The 16939-nt window shown below is 41.5% G+C and overlaps 1 protein-coding gene across 1 annotated transcript in view; it reads right to left on the reverse strand.

Moving 5' to 3' along the window:
* Window positions 1-8954: 8954 nt before the first annotated feature.
* LOC147438504 (hydroxyproline-rich glycoprotein family protein) overlaps window positions 8955-16939 on the reverse strand; it is a 90179-nt gene continuing 82194 nt past the window's right edge. The window contains exon 7 of the mRNA XM_086484604.1: window positions 8955-9383. Coding sequence (XP_086340730.1) covers window positions 9339-9383 — 45 coding nt within the window. The 3' untranslated portion in view covers window positions 8955-9338. The remainder of the gene's footprint in view (window positions 9384-16939) is intronic.

Below are 16939 nucleotides of genomic sequence, written 5' to 3' on the forward strand. Positions count from 1 at the left end.
TAAAGGCAAAACTATGCTAGGATTGCTTTGAATGGCTCTCTTACTGAACTGATTCCTCTAAGAAGGTCAATAAGGCTAGGATGTCCTATTGGCCCATTATTGCAGCACTTTGTTCAGACGCACTGGGTTGGATCATCCATGGCAATGGAAAGAGGTGGTTGAAAGGAATCACTATCCTAGGAGCTAGAAAAGATATGTGCCTGCAACAATTTGATGATGACACTAATGCATTAATGAGAAATGACCCTCAGACAGTAAAAGAAATCTAGAAATTCTTGCTCCTTCTCCACAGCTAGTGGGTCAATTATTAATCATCAAAAAACAGGTTATAAAATCATAACATGTGATCCTCCTCATATTATAATTGATGCTGGCTGCAAACTAACTGAAGATGGAAAAAAATTTAGACTCCTATCCCTATGGGATTTAAGGTGTCTTTCAACCAAAGATGGGAATGGGTAATATTTAAATTCAAGACAAAAGTCTTCAAGTGGAGTTCTCATCCCACTTCCCTCTGCCTCCAGAGCTTTTATGTTGAACCATTACTTGCTTCCTTCATTTATTTATTTTCTGTCCTGTTGGTCGCTTGCCAAATACCAACTCAACAAGGTTATCTCCCTGGCTAGGACCTTCATGTGGGGGGGAGACCCAGATCACAGTAAACTATTTAAGATGTCCTCGGACACCTGCTGTAATCCCAAACACAAAGGTGGGCCTGGCATACTCACTCTAGAAATAGTAGTCAGGAAACTTGTTGGCAAATCGGTTCTCAGAGCCACTAACTCAGATGATTATTAGGCTCTACCTATGAAAAAAGACATCAAAATGTTCAAATTATATTCATACAAAGCTTGGTATAACTTATCTGTGATGGAGGCTCTTTCTGCAAAATCTTTTATCCAACCTTCGGGGTCTAAACTTGTCTGCAAGTTTTGGCAGTCCTCGCAGGAGGTTCAAATGGAATGGATTCCCTCACAAGATCAGGCAACTAACTTTTACTTCTTTATAAATGATTCACCATGGTTTTGATTTTTTGCAGATAAGCATCTAAATCCTCCCTGTAGGAGGGCATAAATGCTTCAAATCTGGAATCAAGGAGTGGGGACATCTTTTCTATAACTACTCACTCAAAACAATTAACCGGCTACAGAATGACTTCAACATCACTACTAGAGATGCATCCTGGTGTTTAGAGAGAGCCAAGCAAGTTTTGACTGCAACTGCTCTACCTTACAGGTGCAGGCAATTACTTGACCTTCCCACAAAGGTTGCAAATGATATCTACAAACAGCTCAAGTGGTCCAAATGTTAAGTATGGAGCCTGATTTACCCTTGTAATTTTATGTGGTAAAAGCGCACATTTGTAAGGCCCCCATTATGAGGAGAAGCCACCGTGTGTGAAGAAAAATCACTCGCCGGAATACAAAAATTTTCATGGCCAAAAATCAGGGGCAACTTTACGCCCCCGAGACTTTTTTTTTTCCATCGCCGGAATACTATGGCCGGACGGCGGCCGGAAAGTGGTTGGAAAACAACCGTCGGTTGACCGGTGGCCGGTAGTCAATGGCCGATGGCCAATGGTCGGAAGTCAATGGCCAGTGGCGGGTGCCCGAATTCAAAAGCGGACTTGTCTTCTCAAGGGCGGCCACACATGGGCAGATTGGAGGGTCCGATTTGGACTTATCTACACAAGGGCGGCCACACATGGCTGCCTCTCATGAGAGAGGGCAGCCCTTTTGGCCTATAAAAGGAGGCCATTTCTACACACATTTCATAGTGTGAAGTTGATGCAACGAGGTGAGTGTGAGGTGGTGAGAGTGAAGCAAGGCGGGAGCTCCATTAAGGGTATAATCCCTTTGTAAACTACTTCTTGTTTTGAAGTACTAAAGCCATTGAGTGGCTGCTTTCACGTGGACGTAGCCCACATTGGGTTAACCACGTATACTCTCTCTCTCTCTCTCTCTCTCTCTCTCTCTCTCTCTCTCTCTCTCTCTACTCTATAATCTCGTGTATGTAAATCTGTCTCTCTCCATTAAGTAATCTACTCAATTATCTATTTAGCTACGTCTTATTTCCTAACACCAAAGTGGTGGAAGATACCTTGAAGGTCATTGAACAAGAAGTGAAACCTCCAATGGAGTGTCAAACAATGGACTTACAAGTTCAAGACTATATGGGCATATCCCTTGGGTAACAAACATAGCAAACTTCTCTCGTTGATTCTGCATCAAGGGATTTGGACAGGAGAAAAGGCCTTAAGAATAGGCATAAGTGATGGATTGTGCTATTATTACAAAGGGGAGGTGGAGTCTCTGCCACACCTATTTTTGAAATGTAAAGGGAATCCCTTGAAGATTATTCAATCTTGTATTTTCAAGGTCAACCAAGCAAGCTTGGGTCCTCTCTATCCATCTAATTTCTTCTTTGACAAGCCAAAGGGATGGACATACCTCTTTGGAACATTTGGAGGGCCATGCCTCTATGGCACATCTAGAGAAATAGAAACCTCAAACTCTTCTCTAAAGAATCCGAGATTCATATTGATCTCAAAAAATCTGCTTTATCTCTGTGTAACAAGACTAGGACTACTCCCGCTTGTATCTTGGATAATGATCCCTATCCTATTCAAGCCCTTCAAAAAGCCTTTAGATGGCAACAATGGAGTAGCAAGATACCTACTTTTTACTCCTCTTGTAGGTACAAGATGGAAGACATTGATTTCTGACCTTTTGGTATAGGGAATTCCTTAGGGTCCTTTGTACAAGCTTTATTCCTCTGTGAGTGAATTCAATTCTACTTCTTTTTTAAAAAACTATGCGATGAGACGATCATTTAATGCACAAAAAAGTGCCTCGCCCATAACCAATCATGCCATAATTTTTGGACTACTCTATAGGTTAGACAAGACTCATACATACACTAGCTCTCATAAAACACCGTTTCAAGGATTTTTGTACTCATAATCCATAGTGTCAGAAGTGCGCGAGCATGTAGAATCTAGATACGAGAGAGAGAGAGAGAGAGAGAGAGAGAGAGAGAGAGAGAGAGAGAGAGAGAGAGAGAGAGAGAGAGAGAGAGAGAAAGAGAGCATGTACGGACCCTTCGTTACTGCTACCACTGCCTATAGGAACAACTTGTCATTTGTACGGCCTGCAAAACCACAACTTGTCTAGCCTACCCTCGAGACGTGCATCCCACTCTTTCCTGCACATGTATGAAATGTCCTTGGAGAACCCTAAACATGCTATCCTGCTGTGTTGCGGTCCATACAGCCTGCACGTGCGCTAGTCGTACAGCTATCGTCGTACCCTGCGCTCGTGTCTTGCCTGTCATACCTTGTCCTATGTGCACTAGTGTTCAAGTGTTGCCATACCTACTACTCGCGTATCTTGCCTCTGTCATATGGCTCTTGTCCCACTCGAGCTGTATTGCAAGGATCACCTGCTCTCTCTCTTACTTTGGTTCAAGGTCATCGACTCTTTTTTCCTAGTTGTGATTGACCACAGCAGTCAATGCATTTCCCTAAGCTGAGTGATTATTATTAACTACATGTATCCCTCGTTTCCAAGTTTGATCCCCAATCCGTAGCTCAAAATCCCTTTCCTTGTTATTGAGTTAACTTAACGTACAACATAAAATAGTTCAACTTTCCGGCCAACAAGTTAACCCTCGAGAGTCCACCCTTCCACGGAACCATTTGGTAAATGCACAATTCCAACGTAGTACTACAACCTAGGAAAACAGTATTCCAATCAGCACAACCTAAGAATACATTCCAACAATTCAAAAACAACATGCAAACTATTACCAACACGCAAACTATTGCATACAGGGCCCTGCAAGAGTACATTTATCAGGTCATTCCCACCTTTTTCCATCTTAGAATAATTTTAGTCCTTCTTCCTGTAATAATGTAAAAGTTATCCGATAGTCATTTTTCAAGTAGTCGCATTTACTTCTCTAGGTATATCCGATCCTCCTCCGAGGACTCAAATACCCTATCCTATCTCCATTGTCACTAAACGACAGCATCTTCACAAGATTTTTGGAATTTTTATTTGTTTGGGAAAGGCTTTCTTTGGAAATCTACTTTATGTTCATTTTTGAAAGTTTTTTAGAAGCAGAGCATGTCCAACATGATTTGGACGTAGAGGATAGCCCATTTAGGTTCCTAGTGTTTCCAAGGTTCATTTTTACCAAACAATTTAAAAGCAAGAGTTTATTAACTAATGACATCTTCCTTCCTTATCCAATCCCTTCCTTGGATCCAAGTTTCTTCCTCCTTTTGGTTGACATTAGGCCTACCTGGACTAGGCCAATTTCTAAATGTATCCGCGGGTACCTCCACCCATCAACCGAGACTCTGTCCCATTCAGTCCCAATCCCTTGCGTTGAATGAACACGGAGCTGAAACATAAACCAACAATTAGTATTGATGAGTAGAAGAAGTGGATGCATACAGGTTTCACTAAAATTCCTCAAGGGACAAGTGTAGTACTCATGTTTATGTCTATGGCTAACAAATACAATTGGGCATTAATCCTCTCTCTCTCTCTCTCTCTCTCTCTCTCTCTCTCTCTCTCTCTCTCTCTCTCTCTTTCCCCCTTTCAAGAAAAATGAGGATCTTTTATATAGGTGAAGAAAACCCTCAAAGGATACACAAGAAAGAGAGAAGCCCTTGTGAATAGGATCTAACAAAGTTTGAAATGTTGTTGCATGATGTGGATAGACTGGGATCCATTGTTTTGATCATATCTCCTCAATCGTAGCTCTAAAAAATAAAATGGATGTAAGTAGTGGTACTGGTCATAGAGACCTTAAAGTTAGGAATCTTAAAACACCAAATAAATAAGGTAATCTACGACACTAATTTCTAACCTTTTGTACCATTTTCATAGCTTTATTGTTTTAGATTGATTCTGCTACAATTGTTAGCATGGAAGGCACTGCAAAATATCAAAAATATTATTCCACAAGCCGTAAAATGACAGATTTGTATACCTAGTAGTACACTTGCACATATTCCAAACTATACGCAAATAGAGAGACGCAAAGCATGAGAGAGTAGTAGAATCCGTGTGGCACGTGCACCTCTTGCAACGGAGTGCTACACTGGAACGATGAAAGAGAAGAGAGGAGAGGAGAGGAGAATAGACACAAACAATGGCTGCAATCTCCCCTCGTGCAAGAGTAAGCATTTCCCTCTTGCACACATTTATTTATAGATTTTTTGAATGATCAAAATAAATACAGAGCACCCATCCACACTTGAATAATAAAATATACATAAATTTGATGCCCTTTTGCATAGCCCATAGCTCGAGCGATTATGTTTTTTTCACCTGTCAATTACAATAAAATAATTATATATCAATCAATTTCTATTATTACCTTCTCCGTTAGAAAGGAATTGCCCTCCTACTTGCAAATCATACTTGTCAAAATAATACTTAAAATTATATGTCAAAAATCAAACTGTTAATTCAAACAAACGAATTTGGTTATGCCTATTGTCATCTACACAGTGCATATTCTAGTGTCCCATACCACTAGAATTAGTAGTATATGCCATACCCTGATGAATCAATATATCATTGATCACACTCATCATTCAATAATCAATTTTTATAAATTCCATTGAGTATTGCAACATAAAAACATCATGTATCTAAATCAACAAATATGCACTTCTGCTACCCAAACCGACTGATCTGCACTTAACATTGTTTAAAACAGTGAATCTGCATGTGTTCATGTGCTACCTAAATTGACAAATCTGCTCTCGTGATACCTAAACCGACGAATATTTACGTATAACTGGTGTTGATTAAATCGACAAATCAACGGAGCTATGTACACGTGACCAATGGACTAAACAAAGCATAAAAAAACAAACATATTGGATACCAAATTGGAATAACTTAGGGGATTGAAGTATGTGAGTATTAGCAAATCATCTTAGTAGAGAATCCAATCAATGTAAGTACAATCCATGACGTTAAAAATCATTGATTTTACAGCTTATAACACAATGTAAACAAGTAAAAGAGCTAAATTTCTTGGATATAGCCTCGTAAAAATATCTGCAAAGAGAGTCATTTAAAAGAAATTCGATAAAATGAGTATTCATATAAACATCAAATTGGGGTATTGTCGTATAATACAATGATATAAAAGAAACAAAAAAAAATTAAGAGTTTTAAAGATACAAAAACAAGTGGAATAAGCACTGGAATAGTGCTCAATCTAAAGATATAGAAGAGAAGCTAACTTATCAGAGATAATTACATGATCTTATTAGATATATATTATTAGAAAGCATTTAGAAATTTCACGTGGAGGTTCTCTGAGATGAGATCATTGTACTTAGCTTTATCTACAAAAGTGTTTTTCAAAGACAACACCAAGGTGATTTGTTTTTTAATTGAACAATTCAACCGTACACTAAATACATTAGCATTTTAAAAGTTGTTAATCATAAAACTAATGCGAAGTTAGGGTTTATAGAAGACAAAGAGTTGAGTACAAACAAACGGATAATAAAGGCGTTATATAAATTTTATAGAGTGGTTTGCCAAGCTAGCATAATCAATGGATATCAATCTTATGACAAAGTGATATCAAACTCAATGAATATATGTTCAAAGCATGTCTTTGAAACTTGTCGATATCAAATTCTGACGTAGAGGTAAGTATCCTTCACTTATGTTGCCCAATATATTCTTCATTAAAATCCATAGTGGCCACAAGTCTGAATATCTTGAGTCTATTGATTTTGAAGCTTACAAATTTTGAGAAAATTTGTACTAAATGTGAACAATCACATTGATAGATATACACCGGAGATGTCGCGATACTAGTCAGAAGTCGACATGAATGTGACATACCTACTACAATCCAGAGCGTAGAAGACGCTACAAAATATCGAAAATAACATTCTACTAGCCATAAAACAACAGATCTGCATAATTAGTATCCATACTTGCACATAATCCAAGCTATACACGGATGGAAAAAAGCAAAGTGCGAGAAAGTAATAGAATCCGTGTAGATACACCTCCTAAAGTGGAGTGCTACACCAGAGAGAACAAAGGAGAGAAAAGAAGAATAGACACAAGCGTTAGGTGCAATCTCCCCCCCCCCCCCCTCCAAGAGTGTGCATCTTCCTCTTGCACGTATTTATTTATGAATTTCATGAATACTCAAAATGAGTACAAACTACCCCACCGAACATAATAATGATCCAATCTCATAAAGAGCACTTGAATAATAAAATATACATAAAAAATATAAATAAATAAAATGTCGTTTTGCATAGGCCATAGCTCGATTATGCCTTTTCCACCGGTCATCTAAAGTAAAATAATTATATATCAATTTCCATTACAAATTCAAGATCGATTATCATAGTTCTTATGTCTTATATTTGTTTTCCTTGTGAAAGTGCCATTAGGAGCCTCTAGCACTTGGAGCATAACCATACTCAATAGACACCAAAATAGTAAGATGAGGTAGAAAATTCATTGAGCCACAATTGAAGAGGCATAAACAACAAAAATTGTCGGCTATTCCTACAAGGTCTTGCAAGGCAACTTCTACCACAACCATAGAACTCTCTTCTAAAATAGTGGTTGTGCCAACGGTGCTAATTAGCTAGTTGGCCACATCACTTGGACTTGAAGTGACCATTGCCTTGCTTACTGTAATAACAACAAAAGCCTGAAGCTGCAACCCAATATTGAAAATCGGTGGACCATTGTCATGTTCCCATTGCCACCTTAGCTAGTTGTAAGGTACAATCGGAAGGATTGTATTAACCACAGACCTAAAACTTGCTCTCCCATATTATAATCCTTTAGCAATAAGATGCCAATTACCAAAATTCACAATGATTATGATAGTTGAACGAGTACCATATCAACATCAAGCCAGTGTTGTGTAAATAAAAAAGCATCGAACTTGCCATCACAACATTTTCCAACGAAGCAATGCATTAGCCATAGAGATCTCAAAACTACATAACCTTGCCTCCTTCCTTTAAAAGAGTAAAATACTCTACATCATCAAGCACATTGAGGTTTCAGTTGGATCACTTGGTTACTTTGAAAGGTGCCTTTTGGCTGCCATTTTCAAGGAGTCAATGTGTGAACGTGTGCAACATATCTTACTACATAAGAGAAATTCAACATGTCTCCCTAAACAGAGGTACACAAGGGAAGCACAAGTCCTAACTGACAAGATCTTAGCTCCTCTACCTGCTTTTGGTGTGCATATGGGCATCTTTGTGGAGAGACCACAATTGTATACTCCATGAAAAGCTTTGTAGCCAATATAATGCCTCATATCTTGATTAGCTTTTTTAAATAATTAAGTCCACTCTTGTTGCTCTTAAGAACCACTGTCAGGCACAAGCATGCATCCTGTGTTACAATAGATATTTGGTGTTACAATTAATCAATAAAACGAAGGCATTGCCTCACCTTCATAACTGGCGACCATTAAATCATGATATTCTGCTTTCTCTCATATTGCATAGCAAAGAAGTTGGGGCCCATCAACACTAGCATTCAACACAAATAAGGTCTTTTAAGGATGGTGAATGCTAATTGCAGAGCCCCTCTCAAAATGGCAATCTCCCAAACACTTTTAAGGTCTTTCAAAGTTGTTTACTGTCTTGAAGTAATTGATGGCATCGAAAACAGCTTGCAATTTTTCTTTCTTGGCCGACTTCAAACCACATTTTAAGCAGCCAGAAAATGTTTCTATTGTTTTGTTATTTAGAAGAAAAAAGGATAAGCTTGGGTGGTGACCAACCAAGGGCTTGGGAATTCAAGGAAACATAAATGAAAGGTCATAACCATCTAAAATCTCTACGTGGTAAACATAGATATCACTTACTGGGACTTTTCTGATCGTCAGGAAATTTTCATAGACCCATTGCTGGATCCCCGATAAGTCGTCAAATCTGTGAATCCTGCACTAAATATATAACATATTCGTACATTCTGGAGAATCAAGTTGTGTTCTTGAAGAAATAATCACCTTGAGCAACGTATTAAGCACAAAGCAATTATTTGTAGTAAGCTGCTAAGCTTATAGATCCCAACAAGAAAAAATACCTATTTGAAAGAAACATGGACTAGGACCCTTTTCAGAGAACGTGAAGGATGTAGCAAACTTTCTTATTAGTCTAAACATGCCTCAAGAAGGCCCCTACCATTCTCGTAAAAAACTTGTGCCGTTCGAGCCCAAGCAATGACGAGCCCTTCTAGAGCTCATACCTTCCATGGGCTGAAAACCCTTCTTCACAGGCAAAAGGATAAACGATCAGCTTGCAATCACTTTCGCCTTGTTGTACGTGATTTAGCCTTGGTAGTAGTAGTCTGCACACATTGGGAACTGCTAGTTATTTCAATTAAACAAAAAGCCCACACAACAGTGAAAAAGCACACATTCAGCTCCAAAATGAGACATTTTTACATCAGAACGGCCTCTTTCAGACTTTCTAAAAAGCCAGAGGTCCAAGAATAGAAAACAAAGTAGCTCCAATAGTAGAACTATATGAATGAGGGAAAGTGTTTCCTCTGTGGGGTAAAAGGCAATAAAAAACCCATTTGTCCCCTCCGCAATTTTTCCAAGTTCCAATTCTACCCCTGATCTGCAAGGCAACAATGAGTGACAAAAAGGAAACTTGAAAGCACAAACTCTTGAAAGGTTCAGGATGCCTCAACAGTCAAAGAGTTCTCATCTTATATGATCCAAGCTCAACCCAACAGTTTCATTTCCTACAATCCTGCTGAACGACTATGCCTTACACCCGACCAACTAGGCACTCCAGTTACATCTCGTTCTGCCTTTGAAGAATTGACTACGAATTCAACTCAAGTACAAAAACATCTCAACTTGCCTATCGGGGGCTCTAAGGAAAAGATTCATGATGACACCCATAGAAGGATGTGTTGTCATCCTGCGCATGCCTCGGCATTACCGGATCCATCCAATTGTTAAAGACCCTCTCTTTTAAAGTTGAGGCAAAAAGCTTTTGGTTTACGCCGATGCTCGTGACTGGCATATTCCCAGTGTAAGTCATTATCTCTATTATGAAAGAAATGAAGAATTGTGTTTCAGTTTACTTGGTCCTAATGAGGGGTATTTCTACACAAAATTTGATTTCTAGTACGCATCGAAGGAGGACCAAGTTCCTTAATAAGTGTAAAGATTGTTTCATGGACTCTACCAGATGAGTTACCCCGAACGCCTGGAAGATTATAGAATTGGTTTGGTTTGTGCTAGTTCTCCTCCAAAGCGGGTTAGTCACATCAATGAGCTTTTTGAAAAGGGTCTCATCTCACCAAGTATTGTTCCTCCTACCCCCCCTGCAACGTTTCATTGCAATCTGAGTTCAACTCCTCGGTCCCGGCCCCACCATAGCCACATTTTGGCCATTTCATTGCAATCCGACTTCGACTTCTCGGTCCCGTGCCACACCATAGCCATATTTTAGCCATAGACATCCAATGGAACGTCTAGGACGCCCATGGTAAAAATATGGCTATGGTGCGGCACTAGATCGTTGAGACGGTGTCAGATGACAATGAGACTTTGAAGGGGCGGGGTGTTTGGTGCATTCCTTGCTTGTACTGTTTCATTGCAATCCGAGTTCGACTCCTCGGTCTTGTGCCACACCATAGCCATATATTAGCCATAGACGTCCATTGGGATGTCTAGGGTGTCCACGGAAAAAGTAGGGCTATGGTGCGGCACGCGATCATTGAGACGGTGTCACATGGCAACGAAACTTTGCACATGAAAGGAATGCACCAAACACCCAGCCCCTTCAAAGTCTCATTGCAATATGAGTCGACTCTTTGGTCCCATGCCACACCATCGCCATATTTTAGCCATAGACGTCTATTGGGACGCCTAGAACATCTATGGCTATGGTGCGGCACGGGTGCGGCACGGGATCATTGAGACGGTGTCACATGGCAACGAAACTTCGCACATGCAAGGAATGCACCAAACACCCTACCCCTTCAAAGTCTCATTGTAATCTTAGTCCGATCGGCTCTTTGGTCCCATGCTGCACCATAGCAATATTTTGCCATAGACCTCCATTGGGGGTCTATGGAAAAAATAAAGCTATGGTGTGGCACGCCAACAAGACGGTGTCAATGGGTTGTGGTACAAAAGAAAGACTGCACATTTCATATGTGTTTAGAGTATTGATCTTTGAACAAGATCACTATCAAGAATTGCTTTCTAATCCAAGGTAATACAATATCCTTGATAAGTTGCAAGGTTCTCATATCCTTAGAAAAATAGATCTTAAAAGCGGTTATCATCATATACGCATACTCCTGAAGCTATGCATAAGACAACTTTTTGCACCTTTGAACTCTGAGTTCTTGGTGATGCCTTTAGGCTTAACCATTCCACCAACGATGGATTGCATATTTAGGCCTCGTTGACATTCACAAGAGTGTTCTCTGATGACATATTAGTATTTTAGCAGACTTTCAAAGAAAACATTGACAACACTTTAAGACGGTCTTCCATCAGCTACGCACTCATAAGCTTCATATTAATCAAAACAACCAAAGCTTAAAAAAGAGTAAAACCTACCAAGATTGTCAAAAGAACCAAAACTGGCAAACCTAGCAATATTGTCAAAACTCCAAAACTATCAAAATTACCAAAACTTTTGGAACTACCAGAACTATCAAAACTTTCAAAACTCTCTATTATGTCCCCGTCACAGAAGAGGGAACCTAGCCCAGATGCCATCGGGATGGGCCTCCAATGTCCGGGCGGACGTAGTGTGGCCGGCCATTATTATAAAAGGGAGGCCAAGGCCTCATTTGCAGTTATCGACCCCGACTGGCAGAGTGCCAGTGGTTAGCCCGCGAGGCTAAGAGTGCGTGAGGTCACCTCGAGGAGGTCAGGCCAGGTGGTATGGGACGCTCAGTCTTACAGGTGCACGCCTACGTCCTCGGACGCTGGCCCCAGCACGGGGGAGCTACCGAATGGTGGCTATGGTCAGGTGGTTCGTCTGACGCGTGTCTGTAGGTCTGTGTAGCCGGGAGATCCACTCTCCTCGTTCGTTTCATGGTATCAAAGCCGGCTTGGCTGCACGAATGGACTGTGTGCACACCTACGAATCGGTTCGAGTCGGGGAACCTCGAGTTCGCGTAATTTTTAGTAATTAACCGCTGAAATTGTGCGTTTTTCTTCTCATGAGTATGTTTGCATGTGAAACTTAATGTGGTTTTTGCTGATTTTTGACAAAATTCAGCAATTTAACAGGTGGGAATGCTGAAAATCAGAGGATTCTTACCGAATTTACTGGTTTTCAATGAAAATCAATGTATTTTATCATTAATTTTCTGCTTTAGATTAAAATTCAGCATATGGTATACTTTCAAATCTCTCTGTAAATCCCTCTCTTTGTAAGTCTCTCTCTGTGCGAAGCATAGAGAGAGAGAGAGAGAGAGAGAGAGAGAGAGAGAGAGAGAGAGAGAACTACCTCTCTCTGTGAGCGGGCCTTGAGTCTGCAGTGGTACTTGCGTAGCTTTTTTTTCCAACGTGGTGCCCAATTGGCAGCCTAGCGTGTGCCAAACTCATGCGAGCGCAAGCTCCCCATATTCACGCGCGTGTGCTCTCTCCCACACTCCACACGGCATCCGTCGGCAGAAGCAACGAACGTTTTTTTTTAACTTCAGCGCTGGAGTTTTCTTTTGATGTCACTTAAGCTTGGTTTCTTTAAATCAAGTACCTTTTATTATTTTTTTTTAAATGGCCAGGACTTCTTTAAAGTATAGTTTGAAACCTGTGTTTTATTAAAAAACTCATTTACAGACCTATAAGTTGCAGAGAATTGAGTTTTTAGACTCTCCTGCTTCTCTCCCGAGCCTGCTCGCACTCCCGTGCTCCCGCCATCACCTGCTCGCGTTCAGACGCTCACGCCGACGCGTGGAGCTCTTCGAACTTCAACTTTTCGCGATCGAAAAGTGCAAAAAAGGCCCGGCTTCACGTGAAATTTCCAGTTTTTCACGCACTTTGCCATGGATTCCTCCAGCTCAGATGTGCAACGTGACGACACGCCAAGTAATATCCAAATTCCATTCACGCATGCTCTCTACACATGGATTACAAGTTCTTTCCAGAGTTTCGACCAGCGTGTTACTGCTGTGGAAAACGTGAACGTTCAGACGAACATTCACTTGGCCTCTCTCGAAGAGGTCGTGCATGGGCTCAGTTCCCGACTCTCTACTCTCGAAATATGGCTCAGTCGACGACTGCACGTATTTCCGAGGGCGAAACCCATCTCCAACAATTGTGGATGCAGATTGCTGCTTTTGGGCGTTCACAGGGTGGTCCGATTGCCACGATTCCGTACAAAACTACCAATTTCTCAGGCGAAGAGAAGGAGTGTACAGAACTGGCCGTAAATAACTCGATGCACTAGTGGACCACATACTTTGATCTCCATGGGGAGCATGATGAACGGAGGATTCAGACGATTCCTCTCTATTTGCGCAGTAAGGCACTTACCTGGTGGCGTGACATGACAGAGAAGCCTACGACATGGGCTGACTTTTGTGTGAAATTCAAGAGGGATTTCGCCAAAATGGACCCTTTGAAAGCTTATGCCAAACTGCAAAGTCTTCCGATGAAAACTCTATCTTTTGATAAGTATACGACAGCTTTCAAGGAGGCGCTCACCTTCTGCAAGGTGGATTCTACGCACGCTGTGCACATGTATCTGTTGGGATTGCATGAGGACTACCGTTGGGCCTTAATTAAGGATAAAGCCCCGGTTGATGTCGAGGATGCAGTGGCAAAGGCCAAGACGTTCCATTTAATAAATGGAGTGAATTATGAGAAGAAAAGAACTGCCGCGTCCGCAGGCTCAGTTTCTGCACCAATTTTGCATCCACAAAATTGTGTGAGCTTCCATTATCAAGGAGTACGGTCACGTGGTGACCATTGATCTTCCCGGGGAAACGGAGAAGATCGTGCTTATCAAACACTTTGGTGCTAAAAGTACAATTAGTGCATGAACTGTGCGCTAAATGATGGATTTCAACTTGAACAACATCAGAGTTACCTGAGATCTCGTGAATCTGAACCGAAGGACGACATTGCGGTTTCTACGTCTTCTTCTTCTTAGGTCAATCCTTGATTTGGTGAACCGTCTGGCCACATCCGAAGCAAGCCTCCTTCTTCACTGCACCAGCAACTGAAGCATTTCTGGCTTTCTTCTTCTCCTGAGAAGATCTCGGTGGTGATTTGGACTTATGCTGGAATCGGGGTCGCTTCCTCGAAGCACCCTCACCGGATTGATGGTCTGAGTGACCATGAGTATCGCGTGAAGATGGCTCGTAGCGTGGATACGAATGTATGGAATCGGATGATTCCAAACTTGTCGCTCGAGCTAGCTGATTACAAAGAGAACCTGGATTTCCACATCATGCGCCTAGACAGAGCAGATGTTATTTTAGGAATTCCATGGTTTTATGATAAACAAGACTCATTGTATATAGACTATGTACATCACTCTCTTGTTTTTGTTAAGCAGAACATGCCTCATGTATCTATGTCTCTTTGTAATCAGAAGTCTGTAAATAATGGTTTTGCAATACCAGTTGTTACTGCTTTGGAAATGTATAAAGAAATAAAGTCTTTTGATGTTGACTTTTATCAATGTCTATTATCTGCTTGGTTTGATTCATTAGTGCTTGGTACTTCTGTCACTGAATTCGTAAAAATGTTTCATGTTCTTCTGTTGAACTTCGGGATTCCGAAGAATCCAACCTTATCCGAGAAATCATGACTTATTTCAAGGATGTTTTTCCTGATGATCTACCTCCTAGCTTGCCGCCTTCGAGAGGAGTAGATCATGGCATTGAGTTGGTGGCTGGTAGTCAGCCCTTTTCAAATCAACCCTATCGGTTTAGTAAAACCGAGGAGGACGAGATTCAGCGACAGCAGAAGGATTATCTCGACAAGGGTTTTGTTCGGCCTAGCAAATCCCCGTAGGGAGCGCCACTGCAACTTTCTCGAAAGAAGGATAACGCTATGCGCTTCTACGTGGATTACAAGGGGTTGAATAAGCTCACTGTCAAGAACCAGTATCGCTCCCACGTATGGACGATCTGATAGATCGGCTCCATGGAGCGCTGTATTTTACGAAGATAGACCTGCGCTCAGGCTATCATCAGATACAGATCAAACTCGAAGATATTCCTAAGACAGGCTTCCATACGCGTTATGGTCACTACGAGTTTTTGGTCTTGCCTTTTGGTTTGACCAATGCTCCAGCTACGTTTCAGCAGACGATGAATGATCTGCTGAGACCGTTTTTAGGCAACTTCGTTGTTGTATTTCTCGATGATATCTTGATCTACAGCCAAAGTTTGTCTGAGCACCTAGTGCATATACGCACTGTTCTCGCAGTACTTAGAACTGAGAAGCTTTACACGCTAAGGCTTCGAAGTGTGAATTCTTTAAGAAAGAGCTTTTGTACTTGGGTCACATCATTACTCGCGATGGAATTCGCGTTGACCCTGAAAATTTGGATAAAGTGCGAAATTGGCCCATTCTGAAGAATGTATGCCAAGTAAAGTCCTTTTTAGGCTTTACTGGATTATTTCGCAAGTTTATCAAGGATTACTCTAAAGTTGCTGCTCCACTTGCGCAACTTTTAAAAGGAGGGGTGAAAGGGCCGAAGACTTCGAGTCCTCATCGTAAAGGTAATCCCCCTGTTGTCTGGAATGAGCGTCTCGACGAGAGCTTTCGGACACTAAAGCACTTGGTGACTACTGCGCCAATATTACACATTGTGGATCCTAGCAAACCGTTTGTGGTTGAAACGGATGCTAGTGATTATGCTATTGGTGCAGCATTATACCAGGATGGACGTCCTGTTGCGTTTGAAAGTAAGAAGCTTTCCGACCCTGAAATGCGTTATCCAATGTACGAAAAGGAGCTTTATGCTGTAGTCCACACCCTGAGGAAATGGCTGCACTACTTGTATGGCCATCTCTACGTTTATTGCATGGACAGATCATCACTCCTTGCTCTATATATGTGATTAGGGTGATCTCAGAGGCCGGAAGGCTAGATGGGTTGAGCTTATGCAAGAGTTTGACTTTGAGATCCGTTATAGAAAAGGATCCAGCAATCGAGTTGCCGATGCACTCACCAGGATTCCTGAGGTTAATGCCTTGTCTATGGCTGAAATCTCGACGGATTTCTATCTCTCTCTCCGAGGGCTATGCCGTTTCGATGGCCATTTTGGCAAGATATGGAACGAGATCGAAGCGGGTAATGACTCGCATACAGGCTTGGGTGATCCGGAGACCCAAGTGAGTCGTGCTGGAGACACAAGACAGCGACAATATTCCATTAGAGGTCCATTAGAGGTGGACTATTGTTCAGAAATGGTAAAGTCTGCGTGCCGGAAATCGATGAGATTCGACAAAGGATTTGTGCGAATGCCACGATGTTCCTAGCGCTGGGCACCCAGGCATCCAGAGAACTTTGGCTTTGGTCAAGCGATATTTCTATTGGCCAAGGATGCGCTCTTACATAGAGAGCTATGTGAAGAGATGCTCTCAGTGTAATGTCAATAAGGCAGCGACAATATTCCATTAGAGGTCCATTAGAGGTGGACTATTGTTCAGAAATGGTAAAGTCTGCGTGCCGGAAATCGATGAGATTCGACAAAGGATTTTGTGCGAATGCCACGATGTTCCTAGCGCTGGGCACCCAGGCATCCAGAGAACTTTGGCTTTGGTCAAGCGATATTTCTATTGACCAAGGATGCGCTCTTACATAGAGAGCTATGTGAAGAGATGCTCTCAGTGTAATGTCAATAAGGTAGAGCGCCTTAGGAAAGCTGGCCTGCTACATCCATTGGAAATCCCAGATGCCA

Source organism: Adiantum capillus-veneris, chromosome 16 (assembly GCF_014529385.1).
Source record: "Adiantum capillus-veneris isolate H3 chromosome 16, ASM1452938v2, whole genome shotgun sequence".
Lineage (NCBI taxonomy): Eukaryota > Viridiplantae > Streptophyta > Polypodiopsida > Polypodiales > Pteridaceae > Adiantum > Adiantum capillus-veneris.